At 58.8% G+C, this 15,507-nt stretch overlaps 4 protein-coding genes across 4 annotated transcripts; 3 read left to right on the plus strand and 1 right to left on the minus strand.

Moving 5' to 3' along the window:
- Nucleotides 1–289: 289 nt before the first annotated feature.
- Nucleotides 290–3,478, plus strand: DCS_04610 (uncharacterized protein; the record flags this gene model as incomplete). The annotated part of the gene is made up of 5 exons (XM_040801918.1): nt 290–309; nt 369–505; nt 571–2,711; nt 2,770–2,857; nt 2,913–3,478. The coding sequence occupies 5 exons, from the start codon at nt 290–292 to the stop codon at nt 3,476–3,478; spliced, it is 2,952 nt and encodes a 983-aa protein (XP_040656951.1).
- A 1,098-nt stretch (nt 3,479–4,576) lies between these two features.
- DCS_04611 (GMC oxidoreductase) lies at nt 4,577–6,727 on the plus strand (the record flags this gene model as incomplete). Its single annotated transcript, XM_040801919.1, has 1 exon — nt 4,577–6,727. One exon carries the CDS (start codon nt 4,577–4,579, stop codon nt 6,725–6,727), a length of 2,151 nt encoding a protein of 716 aa, XP_040656952.1.
- A 1,069-nt stretch (nt 6,728–7,796) lies between these two features.
- On the minus strand, nt 7,797–8,662 carry DCS_04612 (FAM96B-like protein; the record flags this gene model as incomplete). The annotated part of the gene is made up of 2 exons (XM_040801920.1): nt 7,797–8,176; nt 8,428–8,662. 2 exons carry the CDS (start codon nt 8,660–8,662, stop codon nt 7,797–7,799), a joined length of 615 nt encoding a protein of 204 aa, XP_040656953.1.
- Nucleotides 8,663–9,936: 1,274 nt separating this feature from the next.
- On the plus strand, nt 9,937–10,728 carry DCS_04613 (uncharacterized protein; the record flags this gene model as incomplete). Its single annotated transcript, XM_040801921.1, has 1 exon — nt 9,937–10,728. The coding sequence occupies one exon, from the start codon at nt 9,937–9,939 to the stop codon at nt 10,726–10,728; it is 792 nt and encodes a 263-aa protein (XP_040656954.1).
- Nucleotides 10,729–15,507: the final 4,779 nt, after the last annotated feature.

Here is a 15,507-nt window from a genome sequence, read left to right on the forward strand (position 1 = left end):
CTCCTTACAAGTTGCCGCTGTCAGACGGATGATCGAACGGCTTTCTTCCAAGGCCGGGCCACTGTGGCGCCACCCATTTCAGCCACAGACAACATTCTCGGTAGCCGCAGGCGGGGCGCTTCGGCCTTGGATTGTTGGCTGGAGCTCGCCACACGTGACACAGCCTCGCAGCTCGGATCTCGAAAAAGTTACGGAAGCTCAAGTTTCATGCCCTCGGCGAGACCACCATTTCGATTGTGCGTCGCCAGTCAAACGACCCTTCGGCGCGTACCATCCCGTCACCTGCAAGATGGATGACCTCTATGACGAGTTAGGCCCCCCGAGCCGAGAGTTTCCTTGCGGATCGTGGCATCGCTGACCGAGAACAGGTTTGGCAACTTCATCGGCGAGGAGGCCGCGTCCGAGGAAGCGTCCGAGGCGGGCGTGAACGCAGGCGACTACCTGTACGATGACGAAGCCGACAGACCGGATGGGGGAGCAGGCGATGAGCTGATGGAAGTCGATGGTGCCTATCCGCCACTCCGTTGCTACCCCAACTGGTTCAAGATGCTGATGGGAGACATGTCATAGATGGCCCGTCCAATGCCGTCATCCTGCACGAGGATAAGCAGTATTACCCGACGGCCCAGCAAATTTACGGCGAAGAAGTCGAAACGCGGGTCGAAGACGAAGATGCCCAGCCCCTTACGGAGCCTATCATCGCACCAGTCGAGATCAAAAAGTTCAACATCGAAGAGGCGGACCTTCCCCCCGTCTTCTTCGACCGGGGCTTCATGTCGGACTTGATGAACTTTCCGGAACAGACGCGAAACGTCGCGCTCGCCGGTCACTTGCACCACGGAAAGACGGCCTTCATGGACATGCTTGTCATGGAGACGCACGACATCTCCGACAGACTAGACCGGCGGAGCGGTCGTAAACGCGACGAGAAGCTGCGATATACAGACACCCATATCCTGGAGCGTGAGAGGGGCATCTCGGTCAAATCGGCGCCCATGAGCCTCGTCCTGCAGAGTACCAAGGGAAAATCCCACCTCGTCAACATCATCGACACCCCCGGCCACGTCAACTTCGTTGACGAGGTCGCCGCCTCATTACGGCTCGTCGACGGTGTTTGCCTCGTCGTCGACGTCGTCGAGGGCGTTCAGGTCAACACGGAACAAATCATCAAGCACGCCGTCTTGCAAGACATGCCCATGACCCTCATCATCAACAAGATGGATCGTCTCATCCTCGAGTTGAAACTCCCCCCCAAGGATGCCTACTTCAAGCTCAAGCATGTCGTCGAAGAGGTCAACACGGCCATCGCCAACGCCGCCCCGGCGAAGGCTGTTTCCAACCGCATCAGCCCGGAGAAAGGGAACGTCCTCTTCGCTTGCACCGATTTTGGTTGGTGTTTCACCATCCAGTCCTTTGCCAAGATGTATGCCACCCAGTACGGCGACGTGAACGTCGACGAATTCGCGAGACGGCTCTGGGGCGACGTATTCTTCAATCCCAAGAAGCGCAGCTTCACCAGAAAGCCCGTCGAGGACAACGCCTCCCGATCCTTTCTTCACTTCATCCTCGAGCCCGTCTACAAACTCTTCACCCACTCCATCAGCGACAGCCCTGCCGAGTTGAAAACGGTTCTCGAGAAGCTTGGAATTCAGCTGAAGCCCTCGCAGTACAAGGCTGACGCCAAGGTGATCCTGAAGCTCGTCTGCGAGCAGTTCTTCGGCCCATCCACCGGCTTCGTCGACATGGTGGTGCAGCACATTCCGTCGCCCGTCCGAGGGGCCGACCGCTTCCTCGAGCGTTACTACAGCGGCCCTTTGGACACCAAGATTGCAAGCTCGATGAAGGAGTGCGACGCCGACGGGCCACTCGTCGTCCACGTCACCAAGCTGTTCAGCAGTTCAGATGCCAAAAGCTTCTACTCGTTTGGCCGCGTCTTGAGCGGCACCGCGCGACCCGGCATGCCCGTGCGTGTTCTGGGCGAGGGGTACTCGCTGGACGACGAAGAAGATATGGTCTCGTCGTCGATCGGCGAGGTTTTCATCGGCGAAACGAGATACAACATCCCGACCGATGGCGTCCCGGCTGGCAACCTCGTTCTCCTCGGCGGCGTCGACAACTCCATCGTGAAGTCGGCCACCATCATGGCGCCAAAGCTTCCAGATGACGAAGATGCCTATATTTTCCGACCCGTCACCCACTTCACCGAATCCGTCCTGAAAATTGCCGTCGAGCCCATCAACCCATCCGAACTACCCAAGATGCTGGACGGCCTGCGCAAGATTCAAAAGTCGTACCCGCTCATCAACACCAAGGTGGAAGAGTCGGGAGAGCACATCGTCATCGGCACGGGAGAACTCTACATGGATTGCGTCCTGCACGACCTGCGGCGTCTGTACGCCGACATGGACATCAAGGTTTCCGATCCCGTCACCCGATTCTGCGAGACGGTGGTGGAGACGTCTGCGACGAAGTGCTACGCTATCACGCCGAACAAGAAGAACAGGATCACCATGGTGGCGGAGCAGCTCGAGAAGGGCATCTCGACCGATATTGAGACCGGCGCCGTCAATATTCAGGATCCTATTCGCAAGACGGCCAAGCATTTCGAGGACCAGCACGGATGGGACAAACTGGCGGCGCGAAGCATCTGGGCTTTTGGGCCGGAAGACAACGGACCGAATATCCTGCAGGACGACACCATCCCCACGGATGTAAGTTTGGCGACGGCAACGCCCGAGGGTGCAACGGAAGGGCTAACCTAGCCGGCAGATTGACAAGAAGCTCCTGGGCACCGTTCGGGAGTCCATCCGGCAGGGATTCAGCTGGGCCACGCGCGAGGGGCCCTTGTGCGAGGAACGTAAGTGTGCCGACGATGGCGACGACCTTGACAGTTCACGCGCTGACGACCTTAGCCATCCGCAACACCAAGTTCAAGGTGACGGATGTCGTGCTGGCCAACGAAGCGATCTACCGCGGCGGTGGACAAATCATCCCGACGTCCCGAAGAGCGTGCTACTCTTCCTTCCTGATGGCGTCCCCACGGCTCATGGAGCCCGTCTACGCGGTCTCCGTCACGGGGCCGGAAGATTCCTACATGGAAGTGTACAACGTGCTGGCGCGGCGGCGAGGGCACGTGCTGTCGGACGGCCCCGTGGCCGGCACGCCCCTCTACCGCGTCAATGGGCTCCTGCCGGTGATTGACAGCTTCGGGTTCGAGACGGATCTGCGGATCAAGACGCAGGGCAGCTCCATGGTCAGCATGGTGTTCGACAGCTGGAGCATCGTGCCGGGCGACCCCCTGGACCGGGAGCAGGTGATACGACCGCTGCAGCCGGCCTCGACGCAGGCGACGGCGAGAGACTTTGTGCTCAAGACGAGGCGACGCAAGGGCTTGAGCGAGGACGTGAGCGTCAAGACCTTCCTCGAGCCCGAATTCTACAGTTCACTGATGGAGAGCGGCATGCTGGGCGATGCTTGACCGCCGCTTTTCCACCGCGGTTTCTTGGCGTGGGCGGGCACATGGAGGTAACGGCGATGCGGAGTCGTTTGGCTGCAATCGGTAACGGGATATGATTGCCATTTGCCACTTGTCATTTGTACATATGCGTGCGTTCAGGGAAGTTGGGTGAACGGGGATTGGCGGCATGACGACGGGCCCGGGAACCATCATCTCCGCAGATTTGCATCAGTAGCGTTCCAGACGACAAGTTATTTCCCTCGAGCTTCATGGAGACGGGGGTACACCATGTCCACATCGTTCGTCTAACGCACGTGCAAGAGGGCATTTTTATCTCTTAGCGTGAATGGCGTCATCCAGTCTTTCTGATGTCTGTCCGTGCGGCAACGATCGTCGAGCTACACGCTTGGCTTTGTCGTTCAGAAGGCTTGGACGAGGCAAATAAATCGCTTCGTAATAACCCTCGTACACCGATCTACGTACGACTGGTTACTGCACGCCTAGCCTTGCTTACCTACCCCACCCCGCGGAATGGCCGCCAAGTATGTTGAACAGTTTGGGCAGAATCTCTCGACCAAAGCCTCGGCACGTCGGGGGTTTTCCGGAGTAAGATTCCGGTACGCTTTTCTCATGTATTCATGCTCGTGATTCTCGCCTCCTCGACTCATGCTTTCACTCCCGCCCCTCCGATATGGCGCTGCTGATGGGAAGGATGGTCAACAGACCATAACCATGTTGTAATTGGGTTCGTCCTGTTGTGACACAGGCCGAGTAATGTAGCAATGAGATGTCAGGCGATCATGACTGGGTTTGAGTGCGAATTCAACCGCCAAGATTCACAGCGGATTAACATCGTTCAACCAGCCCGGCCGACCTTGGAGGAATCGCAACATGCGTACTTGCAAGTAGGCATATTGTCATCTGGAAACGGCAGGGCCCACACGCCTGCGCCAGAACGCAGCATCGGACGGAGGCCGGGACGAACGACGAATCGTGTGAGGTGATATCCACGGTGGAAATGAATCAGTCTAGAGAGACGAGCCAGAGGGCCAGTAGGCTAGCTGCAATGCTGGATCCAGCGATGAGGTTGCATTGGCTCATTCGGACCAGCCAAGGCCCATGGTTCGCGGCGATGCCGAGGCAATGCCCCTGACCAGCAGCTTGGTCGATGTGACTTGGGTTGCCTTGGTCCGAGTAGTACTTTCTCGCGCCTCCTGGAATCTGGCCAGGAACGTCATTACGACGCGAGCAGACCCCCATACCCTTGATAAGTCGTGCTCATCTTGTTGGTGGGAAAGCACAGAGCAACTCTCGAGCGCTCACGACGGTGTGGATTCCAAGATGCGACCGCTGTTCCCCTCCCTTGCTGCCCTTCTCTTGGCAGAGCCAGTCGCGGCAGTCCACCTCACGGGCTACGACTTCATCGTCGTCGGCTCTGGGGCGGGCGGTGGCCCCTTGGCCGCGCGGCTTGCCCTCGCCGGGCACAAGACGCTCCTCCTGGAAGCGGGAGACGACCAAGGTGGCAGCACGAACTACTCGGTACCAGCCTACTCGGCACGGTCGTCGGAGGACGAAGCGCTCGCGTGGAACTTCTTCGTCCGACACTATGCCGACGACGAGCGCCAGGCCCGGGACTTCAAGACGTCATACCGCACCAGCGACGGCGGCCTCTACACGGGCCTGAACCCGCCGCGAGGGGCCGAGATGCTCGGGACGCTGTACCCACGGACGGGGACGCTCGGCGGGTGCACGGCGCACAACGCCTTGGTGGCCGTGTACCCGCACCGGTCCGACTTCGAGTACATGGCAGCACTGACGGGGGATGCGTCGTGGGCGCCCGACAAGATGCGCAAGTACTTTGTGCGCATGGAGCGCAACCGCTACCTGCTGCCGGGTGCCAAGGGCCACGGGTACGATGGTTGGCTGGGCACACAGACGGCGCCGCTGACGATCCCGCTCCAGGATCCGCAGCTGCTGAGCCTCGTGTCGGGCGGAGCGTTTGCGCTCGGCAACCTGTCCGAGGCGGTGTCGAACTTGGGGACGGTGCTCTTGGGCGACGCCAACGCCGACTCGGCGCGGCGTGATGCCGAGGGCGGCTACTTCCAGACGCCGATATCGACCGATGGCGGCAGGAGGGTCGGCTCACGCGAGTTCGTCGTGGCGGTGCGGGATGCGAAGAAGAAGGACGGCACCAAGAAGTACCCGCTCGACGTCCGTCTCAACTGCCACGTCACCAAGGTGGTCGTGGACGAGAGCGGCGACGAGCCGCGGGCGACGGGCGTCGAATTCCTCGACGGTGCCTACCTCTACCGGGCGAGCCCGCGAGCCCGGAGCGGGGGGAAGGGCGTTGCGGGATCGGCGTCGGCGAGGCTCGAGGTCATCGTCGCCGGTGGCTCGTACAACTCGCCTCAGCTGCTCAAGCTCAGCGGCATCGGTCCCAAGGAGGAGTTGGCTCGGTTCGGTATCCGGCTCGTGAAAGATTTGCCAGGTGTCGGATCGAACCTGCAGGATCACTACGAGGTTGCCGTCCAGGGTCGCGCGCCTGCCCCCTTCGCTTCGGTCGCCGACTGCACCTTCCGCGACGACCCGGACGAGGACCCGTGCCTGCATCGGTGGCAAAGGCCCGTGCTGGGCAACAGGGGAAGCTACGCCTCCAACGGACTTGCCGTTGCCATGCTCTACAAGTCGTCGGCCTCGAAGACGGGCAAGTACGACGTCTTCGCCTTCGGTGGTCCCGTCAACTTCCGGGGCTACTTCCCCGGCTACAGCGTCAACATCACGGCCAGGCACGACGTCTTCACTTGGGCCATCCTCAAGGCGCACCCTCGCAACACGGCCGGGTCCGTCACCCTGCGCTCCGCCGATCCGCTCGACGTGCCCGACATCATCTACAACTACTTCGACGCGGGTGCCGAGGCGGACTTGCGTGCCATCCGCGAGGGCGTACGCCTCGCCCGTGATGCCTTCCGTCGCCAGCCGCTCGTGGCCATGACCGAGGTGCTGCCCGGCGACGGCGTCCGATCCGACGAGCAGATCGAGGCCTACGCGCGAGACACGGCCTGGGGTCATCACGCAAGCTCAACGTGTGCCATCGGCCGCGATGACGATCCCATGGCCGTTCTGGACTCGAGCTTCCGCGTGAGGGGCGTCAAGGGGCTTCGCGTCGTCGATGCGAGCGTCTATCCCAAGATCCCCGGTACCTTTACCGCCGTGTCGACGTACCTCGTGGCCGAGAAGGCGGCGGACGTCATTCTGGATCAGAACAAGTAAAGCACTCAAGTCCGAACAGAGGCAGGCAGCCTCGGCACTGCATGCCGTGCCCGTCGGCATCCCACGACCAAAATAGTAGTGTTATCCAATGCCACGAGCGAATATACAGTACTTACAGTAGACCTACAGGCACAGTACTGTACATGTACACGGTGCACAGTATACTTGGGTGATTACGTACAGGATGTTGTGCGAAGTAGTAATAATAAGGAGAATAATAATAATAGGGCCGCTTGATGTAGCGTTCCGCTGTTAGGTTCGGAAAAAACTCGTCCGATACCGGCCAACCTGACCTGAGTATCCACACACCAACCATGACCCAGCAAGTATTCAATGGCACGGCATCTTCGTTGGTTAGCCCTTCGGCACCACCAAGGAACCCGCGGGACCCATTAGTCGCTCCTGGGGAGGGTTCGCCGTCGTCGACCGGCCAGCAAGTAAGTAAGGAGTGCGTGATCCAATGTCCGTCTTTTGCTCCGGCTGCGGGAGATGGCGCACTCCGCCCGGGGGCGAGCAAGTACGAGCAATGGAGAGAAAGGATCCCGACGGCGGGATCGAATGGCGTTGCACGGACACAAATGCCCCAGCGGTGCCGTGTTGAATCATCTCCGAGCCGGCCGCTCAGGGCCGGCTCCGCGAGCACTGGCCACAATTCAGGCTCCAGGAACGGTGCTCCGCACCCCCATCAGGCGAAGCTCCAGAACGCGATCCATCAATTTGCCTAATCGGCTCGAGTCGGCAGTTGGACGTGGTGGCCGTCTGTTGGTAATACTCGAAGCCGGATTGGCTAGCTGCGCCGGCCAGGGCCTGCATCCCGCGACGGCGAAGGACGGTGGCCCTCTTCCCGACTCGCGCGCGACGCAGGCCTCGGCAACTTTATGCCGTGGCGAAAGGCAGCTTTGTACGCCATGGGCAGATGCCCCGCGAGGATGCCGGGTCGTATGTGCACGAGACTTGGTCACGGAGTGAAAGGGTGAGGTGAAGGGGAGGAGCTCGCGCGCATGCGCCGATTCGGAGCGACTGCGGAAGTCACGTTTCGACGGCATCAGGCGGCCATGAGGAACGCCGTTCAGGCACACGTCTCCAGCATCTTGTCAATGACTCCCCGCAACGTATCGTTCTCGAGCGCCGCCGCCACCCGCTCCTTGTCGGCGAGCTGCTTGTTCACCTGGTCATCTTGGCTGTGGCTATTTTCCTTGCAGCGGACATCGACGCGGTAGTTGGGCGGCAGCACTTGCTCGAGCCGAACTCGCACGCCGAGGCCGAGCACGGTGGCCAGCGAGCAGTGGGTGACCGTCGGGGTGAGCTCCACAAGGACGTTGACGATGGTGCTCTGGTCCGGGACACCAAGAGCGGGCGAGGGGGTGATGTGGATGTCGGGGAGGTTGATGACAGACAACAGGCCGAGGGACACGGGATGCTCGGGATCCGATATGCTGTGGATTAGATCTGCACATGTCACGTTAGCGTTATCGGCCATAATATATCGTGATGCGAGAAGAAGAAAAAATAGTAGCCCCGGCAGACGGCGCCGCGAGCGTGAGGTGTGGTGTGACTGGGGGACCGGCGGTCCGGGGGCGCGGCTGGGCTTCGCGACGGCGGCCACAAAGTCTTTGCGGCTATCAGGGAGGAGAGCGACGGGGGGACATTTGCTTGGTGAAGGACAATGAATGATGCGGCGAAAGGGAACGAGACCCTACCGTATATCTCCTGCTCGTCTATCGGTTCCGCCTTCCATTTGGCCTCTCCGAGGTCGCCGTGGGGCCACGGCACATCGAGGTCGCAAAAGGGACGCGACAGGCATCTTGGGCGCGATAAAATGTCATGGTCGTATTTTGTGTCGGGCCCTCTTCGAGCTGCCGACTCGTTTTGGCGCGTCGGCAGCTGTGAGGCGCTGAGGATCGTGGGGTTGGCGTTGTCCAGAGCAACGGCCATGATGACAGAGTTTGGCGTATGGCAGGGACAGTTTTTGCTTTGCTTTGCTTTGGTCTGCCTTGCTGCGCTCTGCTTTCCTTTGCTTCGCCTGCCGGGTGGGGGTGGCAACGGGAGGGGAAGGGTTTTCAAATTGGGTGTGGCAACCGGTCCCGCTGCTGGCGAGAAGGGCCGGACGCGGCTTGGTGCGATGCGAGCAAGGGTGGCAGACGAGGCAGAGAAGATGATGCCGGAGAGGGCAGAGAGGTCGGAAGGATTCGGCGCGCTGCACGGGACGAGTGGGTGGTCGCGAGAGGCGTGAGCACCAGGAACGATTCAGAGTTGATGTAACGGTGCTAGGGCAGCATCGTCGAGGCAAATGACTGCCTCGGATCGCGGGGTGTGGTTCCGGGTGAGCGAGTGTGTGTGGGCGAGTGTGTGGGCGAGTGTGTGGGCGAGCGTGTGCGAGGGTGACGCTCGGCACTCGGGCTGCAATAACTATCGGGCCGTCCAAAATGACCAACCAGAAGGGCGAGGTACCTCGTCCTTGTTGATGCCCGTTTCATTCGACGCCAAATCTTGCGCTCTTCCTCGGGCGCTTGTGGCACTCTCCCCATGGGGTCGTAGCTCGTATCGTGCAACTCTCATGCCTGTTGGCTCCGCCTATTGATCCTCGCCCTACCTATGTCGAGACTCTTAGGATCGCCAACCCTTGTCGTTTCTCTACTTGCTATACTCGTGCTTTACGGTGTACAAGTAGTCGCACACCGACAAGTGAGTGCGCGTACATGTACATGCACATGCGCATGAAAGGTGCACTCCGCACAGGATACTAGAACATAATTACGGGTACCAAGTAGACTTACTCCGTACTGTACAATGCACTAAGTAAGTATGTACGCCGTACTCGGTACGGACTTTGGGTACCAATGCTGTACATGTACTGTACTGTACTGTAGATGTACAAGTACTGTTGGTGCAAGTACCTACTTGCACCAACAGTACTAGTACATCTACTTTACTTACAGCACACGTACTCTGTAATTACAGTACTCGGTCCTCCGCTCCGTGCTCCGTACTTGCAGTCCGGATTCACCTGCAGACACAATCCATCCCAGCGACACCGCCAATCAATCGAGGCGACCAGAGAGGCGCTCACAAGCGCCAGCGCATGATTTATTCCCGCACCACTCCGATCGTCTTCGTTGGTAGCCATCATTTCCCAGCGGTATTGCGACCCCGCCTCCCCTCCCTTATCTGCTCACTCAACCGACGGTCCTTTGCTGATTGGTCTGCGCATGACCTTGCCTGCCGGCGCCCGGCTTCTCGCGGTGCCGCGGGTTGGTGGGTTGATGGTTGATTGGGTGGGTGGATCAGGGTTGACTCCCAGAAGACGGTGCATCCTTCACCTCCTTCGGCGGAATCAGGGGGGTCGGACCAACTTCTTCGGGGACGAAAACAACAAAACAACCTCAGCCGCCGGTCCGCCCGTCGAAAGTTCCGGTCCTTTCGCTCTCGACCAGGCGGGTGACGTGACGGTAGCTCGCCTCACGTGCCGACAAGACATGGGCCATGCGCTCGCTCTACGGACCTGGACGGCAGCACGCGCAAGCCGCATGCCAGAGCGAGATTCTGGAAGCGCGGCAGAAGCTGCCACGGTCGGCCACCCCTGCGGCGTGGAAGCTGACGGGCGGGCGGACGGTGTCGACGAGGTTGCCTCTACGGAGTGCCGACATGAAGACATTTCGGACGCATTGCTGGATGGGGATGGAAGGATGCATTCCGCGCAACCCCAAATCGGTCGGCTCATCGACAGCAGCTTCGTGCGGGACGACGATCCAAGTGCCGCGATGGGGGCCTTTCCTGACATTCGTTGGCCAACACCTGCTGGCGTACGTGCTTGGGCGACGACGGCTGCGAATAAGTATGGTGCCCCGCCCTCGCAAGAGAATGGTGCAGCATCGTCGAGTACGTACGGATGTCGGCATGCCCTCGCTGCCTCTCCGAAAGTCGACCCGTCGACGGCTGCGAAGGGTATTCAGGCAGCCCTTGAACTCAGTACTGTGGAACTGTGCACTGTAGATGTGTGATGTACAACTGCTGATGTCTGCTGCCCGGTGCCGGACAATGTGGCACAGTGCAGGACATGTGGCGCTGGTACGACAAGTACGGAGTCCAGCTAGCTACACCTACCTCCTAGGCACCTGTAAACACGGTCTCCGTGCAAGTCCAAGTAAGTACATGCAAGTATTGCTCGTAGTCCGTGCGTGTACAGTATTACTTGTATATGCACTCGTGCTTGTCACCGTACTGGGTATTATTGCGATTACGATTACTCCCGTGCAGTACTTACTCCGTACGTGTATTATTATTAGATTACGGACGTGCTTGGAAGCGCTCGTAATGCGGAATCGTGAATTCGTTGCCATTCCTTGGCGGCGTCCTCGGAGCCCGCCGCCTGACGGACGCTGGTCTGGGTCCGGCCTTGATGGATCCCTGCTTGATTATGATTATTCCCCTTTTTCAAACTCCTTCTCCCCGTAGCCTGATGGTTAGCGCTGACGACCTATTCACATCTGCTCCGCCTAGCCTCCCGGTAGGCCAGGCACAGGTCTCAAGAGCGTTAGCTTCCTAGCGCCGCGTGGCTTGTTTGTCGCTTTGCGGAGCCATGAAACCACCTTCGCGGCCTGCCTTCATGGTGGTTGGGTGACGATCTGTGGATGCCGCCCCAGACGACCAGCCGCTTTAGGCCGACTCGGTGACACAGATCGAGGACCTCGGCAAATCGAGGCCTTCCTGTCGACTCTCATCGCGAGCAGGACGGATACGCACCGCCGTGCTCCGTACCACGGAGCAATACTTAGTACTGTAGGTATAATTAGCATGCATGTGCGGAGCACAAGTGCATGCAGATGCTGGGGCCGCAAGTAAGTATACATCTACAGTACGTACATGTACACCTACATCCCCGTACCCGTAATGCTTACTCCGTACGGAATACACCTATGGACAATCGCTTGACACCATGTATAGGCACTCGCTCGTATGACTGTGGCAGCCAAAAACTGCACACATCACTTTGTACCTGTACTTGCCTGCGCATGCTGGGACTCGCACACCGGTTGGCATGTGAAGGCAGGGGAGTAGGTGTTGTCCCCGCGACTGATGCAGCGGCCGCATGGCGCCGAGTACGAGTACGAGAATGGGACATGATTGTCATTTCTGAATCGTGCGAATGGTGCGGAAGGATCCAGCGCGCTGTGCTCCGTGCTGCACACCGTCGTCTCTCACGCCATGCGGGTACGTGTCTCGTGCCTCGGCCATCGGTCGGTCGCATCTTCCCAGTCGTCGAACGTCGCCGTTCCATGAGATTTTCTAGTGGTGGATCGACGCGAGAGATGGCGTGCAGCCGACAGATGTCATGGCTGCTGGTCCGCACCGGACCGCCCAGGAACTGCTCCTCGCTGCCCTTTTGACGACAAAGGACCCGTCTGTGCGGCAAGTGAAATGGACCAGGAACAGGGGTTAGCGGTGGGCAACGGGCATCGGAACGATGAATACCTGCTGGCGCATGTACAGAGTACAGCACTAACCTATACCTTGTATGTAAGTATTCCGTGCTAGCGGGACACTTGCAGGACACTTGCAGGACACTCGCAGGACGCCTACACCTAGAGTACTGTACACCCAAGTACAAGCACACCTACCTCGTACTGTACTTACAGTACTTACACCTGCTTGCAGGACACCTACTCAAATACTAGGCACGTACTTTTTGCTCGTACACTTGCATGTACTTGCATGTAGTCGCGTACATTGTGCAAGTATTGTAGGTGCAAGGAGCACGCACGTACGACGTAGCGCATTATCCACCGTTCGCACGTAAGTTGGTACTTTGGTGAAGGTGTGCTGTGTGCTCGGCAAGCCTCCCCAGGGCGGCGAGAAAAACTTGTCGCGGCCGGGAACGATGACAGGTCAGAACAACCACCGGCGTGGGCAAAAAAGTATCGTGCTGCTTCCCTGACGCGATATGACGATGGGATGCAGGGGGATGGACGCAGCCGGCAGAAGCCTTTGTGGGAGGCTGCCAGCGTGACGGCTGGCCAGCGATAACGCCAGCCACTCGCTTCGTGCTTGGAGATGGAGGCCAAGAATCGAGCAGAGGAGGTCGGTGCTTCGCCTCACTCTCTCGCGCTCTTGCGCGTGCGCACTCCCTCTTCCCCGCACGACGCTCCATGTGGGCACAGCACGCTCTCTCCTCCACTTAAGCTGGGGTGCTGGTGTGCGGAGTGCGGATCGGCTACCAAGGCGACTGGGTACCCTCTTGGCTGGCCAGGGTGTTTTTCATGCCAGGCCTTGTCGCCGTTCCAGATCGACGGCCGGTGTGCGGCGGTGATGACAAGGACCCCTCACAACATGGCGAGTAGTCGCACTTCCTTAGGTTCAACGCCGTAGCGGGCTTGGCTTAGTCTTGGTCCGGAACGCTAACGGGCCATCGTCGCCTCCTGGCTCGTCCCTGTCACCCATGAACAAACATTCAAGGGTTCCGGCGGCCTTGGCCGGCGCTGCTCTCACTGGGCGCATGCATTCACGTGCCCGTTGTGCCGGGCCTGTAGGCTCTAGGTGTCCTGGCCGTACGGAGTGCATGTACGTACAGTACTTTGGCGCTGGAACAGACCCTCCGGACCCCGCGCCAGGGCAGTCGCCGTTCATAGCGTTCATAGGAGGGAGAGTCAATGCCTGCAATTGCAGGTACTACTGTACTAGGTAGGTAATTACCCCAGCCAGCAGAAGCGCCGGGTGTCGACGACGACATCCTGCATCGTCACTATTACCTAGTAGCCAGCCGGGGCGGGCTGCGCACCGCGATCCAGGGGGCAGGGGCGATCATTTCACCCCCAAGTACCCCCATGGATATGAGGCTATTGATGCAAAGTCTGCGATGTACGCAGGTAGAGTAGGCTATGCGGAACCGCGGTGCCTTTCCCAACCGGCTCGGCGGCGGCTTTCGCGGCCATGACGAATGAGACGTCATTGCCTGTCCAGCGAGACAGGCTCGAAGCGACTGGTCCGAATGCATGCAAGGGGACCGTCCTGATTGCATTTTGCACATCAGCCATACGCCAGTCGACCAAGAGCGCCACTCAGTGGCTGGAGGCGTAGGGTGGGATGCGGGCTGGTGATGCATCGCAGCTCAGTCACTCCGTCACATGAGGGCATACTGTACGCCGAGATGCGCTGGCGGAGCCAGGGTCGCGAAGCCGGGGGAGGGAGGGGGGGCGGGGGTCGCGCCGGGATTCCGCACCAGAGAGGATACAGTAAGTACGCACAGGAACGGAGATGGCGGTGATGAGAAAGGATTGTACGGTAATACTCCGTTCTCTATAGTTGTACGGAGTTCAAGTACACTGTACGGATAGACGGTGCCCAATCTGGGCCTTTCCCACCCCCAAGGCCAAACATTCTGGAGGGGGTACAAGAACTTGTGAATGGTACTTGCGATGGTACCTGTTTGGTGCAAATCCACCTAGTAAGTAATTAATTACTGTACACCTACAGTAAGTACGGGGTACGGAGTAAAGTACGGGGTACGGAGTACTGATCCTGTCACTCCATTGTATTACTTGTGGAGGTTGGTATTCTTAGCTCTCTGTCAGACCTTGCGACCAAAAAGATACCTACATGTACAGTGCTTACAGTAGTATGCGTGGAGAATACTCAAGTAGTTGTATAAATGTAATACTCTGTAAGTGTAAGGGTACATGTGCATTGCGTACAACTACGGAGTACTTGCACCTAAAGTAATACTTGTTCTTACAGTACTACGAGAAGGCACCATTATACCTTAGGCAGTAGCCGGGCGACTCCAGGGGTAAGCACTGTTGGCTCTTTCGCACCAAGCATAAAGTACTAGGTACCATCGCTAGCAGTATTACAGCGATTGAACGGAGCGCAGTTGGTGCATCGTACGGAGGACCGCACATGCATGTGCTCCCGCGTTTCCATGCACTCCGTACTCCGTACAGCGCTTGGAGGTCCCTTCAGCCCACCGGGCTGGCTACTTTCTCGTTGCTCACAGCTTCGCATGACTGAAAATGCGTAGGCGCACGTATTAGCGCAGCGCTACATGGTGATCGAGTCCTCCGCTTCAAGAGTGCACTGGACGATGGAGTCGTCTCTTTGCCTTTACTGGAGGACCGACTGGCGAATGACCGCTGGGGCATCACAGGACAACATGGACAGCATGGACAACATGGACAGCATGGTGGTCCTTTTGCAACCTCTCCAGTCTCCACAGCCAACGGAGGTGTGCATGGCTCGAACGGCTTGCTAGCTGTCGACATGACCTAGCCAGGGGCGATTTACTCGGCTCCGCCTTGAAGCCCCCCTATTTCCCTCGGGGTCTTCTGCACAACCGATGCCATCACGCGCACGTTGGACGGACTAGTTCAGGAAACTCTCCGTATTACAGCCAGCCCCCGAGTCGGTACTGCCGACTGGATGCAAGCCTGTGATTGCCGAGCAGATAAGCTCGGCACCCGCATTCGCCCACCTATCTGGGAGGCGGGGAGGCGGAACCGGGGATGTTGGATGAGGGGGATGGAGGATGGAGGATGGAGGATGTCGATGTTGTCACCACCAAACCCCCATCTACATAATGCATGTACTTGCAAGTACTGTACGTACTTGCTGGCTACGGAGTGCGGAGTGCGGAGTGATATCTAATACTTGCCATCTATCTGTGTTAGTACCTGCAAGTACAGTTGGTGCCAACAACTTGTTTGCCTGGTCGCCGTTTGACCCGCATTTGTACGTAAACTTGACTCCGTCGTTGTCTTGGCCTCCTCATGCAATCCGACGGCCCAAGT

This window comes from Drechmeria coniospora, chromosome 02 (genome assembly GCF_001625195.1).
Source record: "Drechmeria coniospora strain ARSEF 6962 chromosome 02, whole genome shotgun sequence".
Taxonomy (NCBI): domain Eukaryota; kingdom Fungi; phylum Ascomycota; class Sordariomycetes; order Hypocreales; family Ophiocordycipitaceae; genus Drechmeria; species Drechmeria coniospora.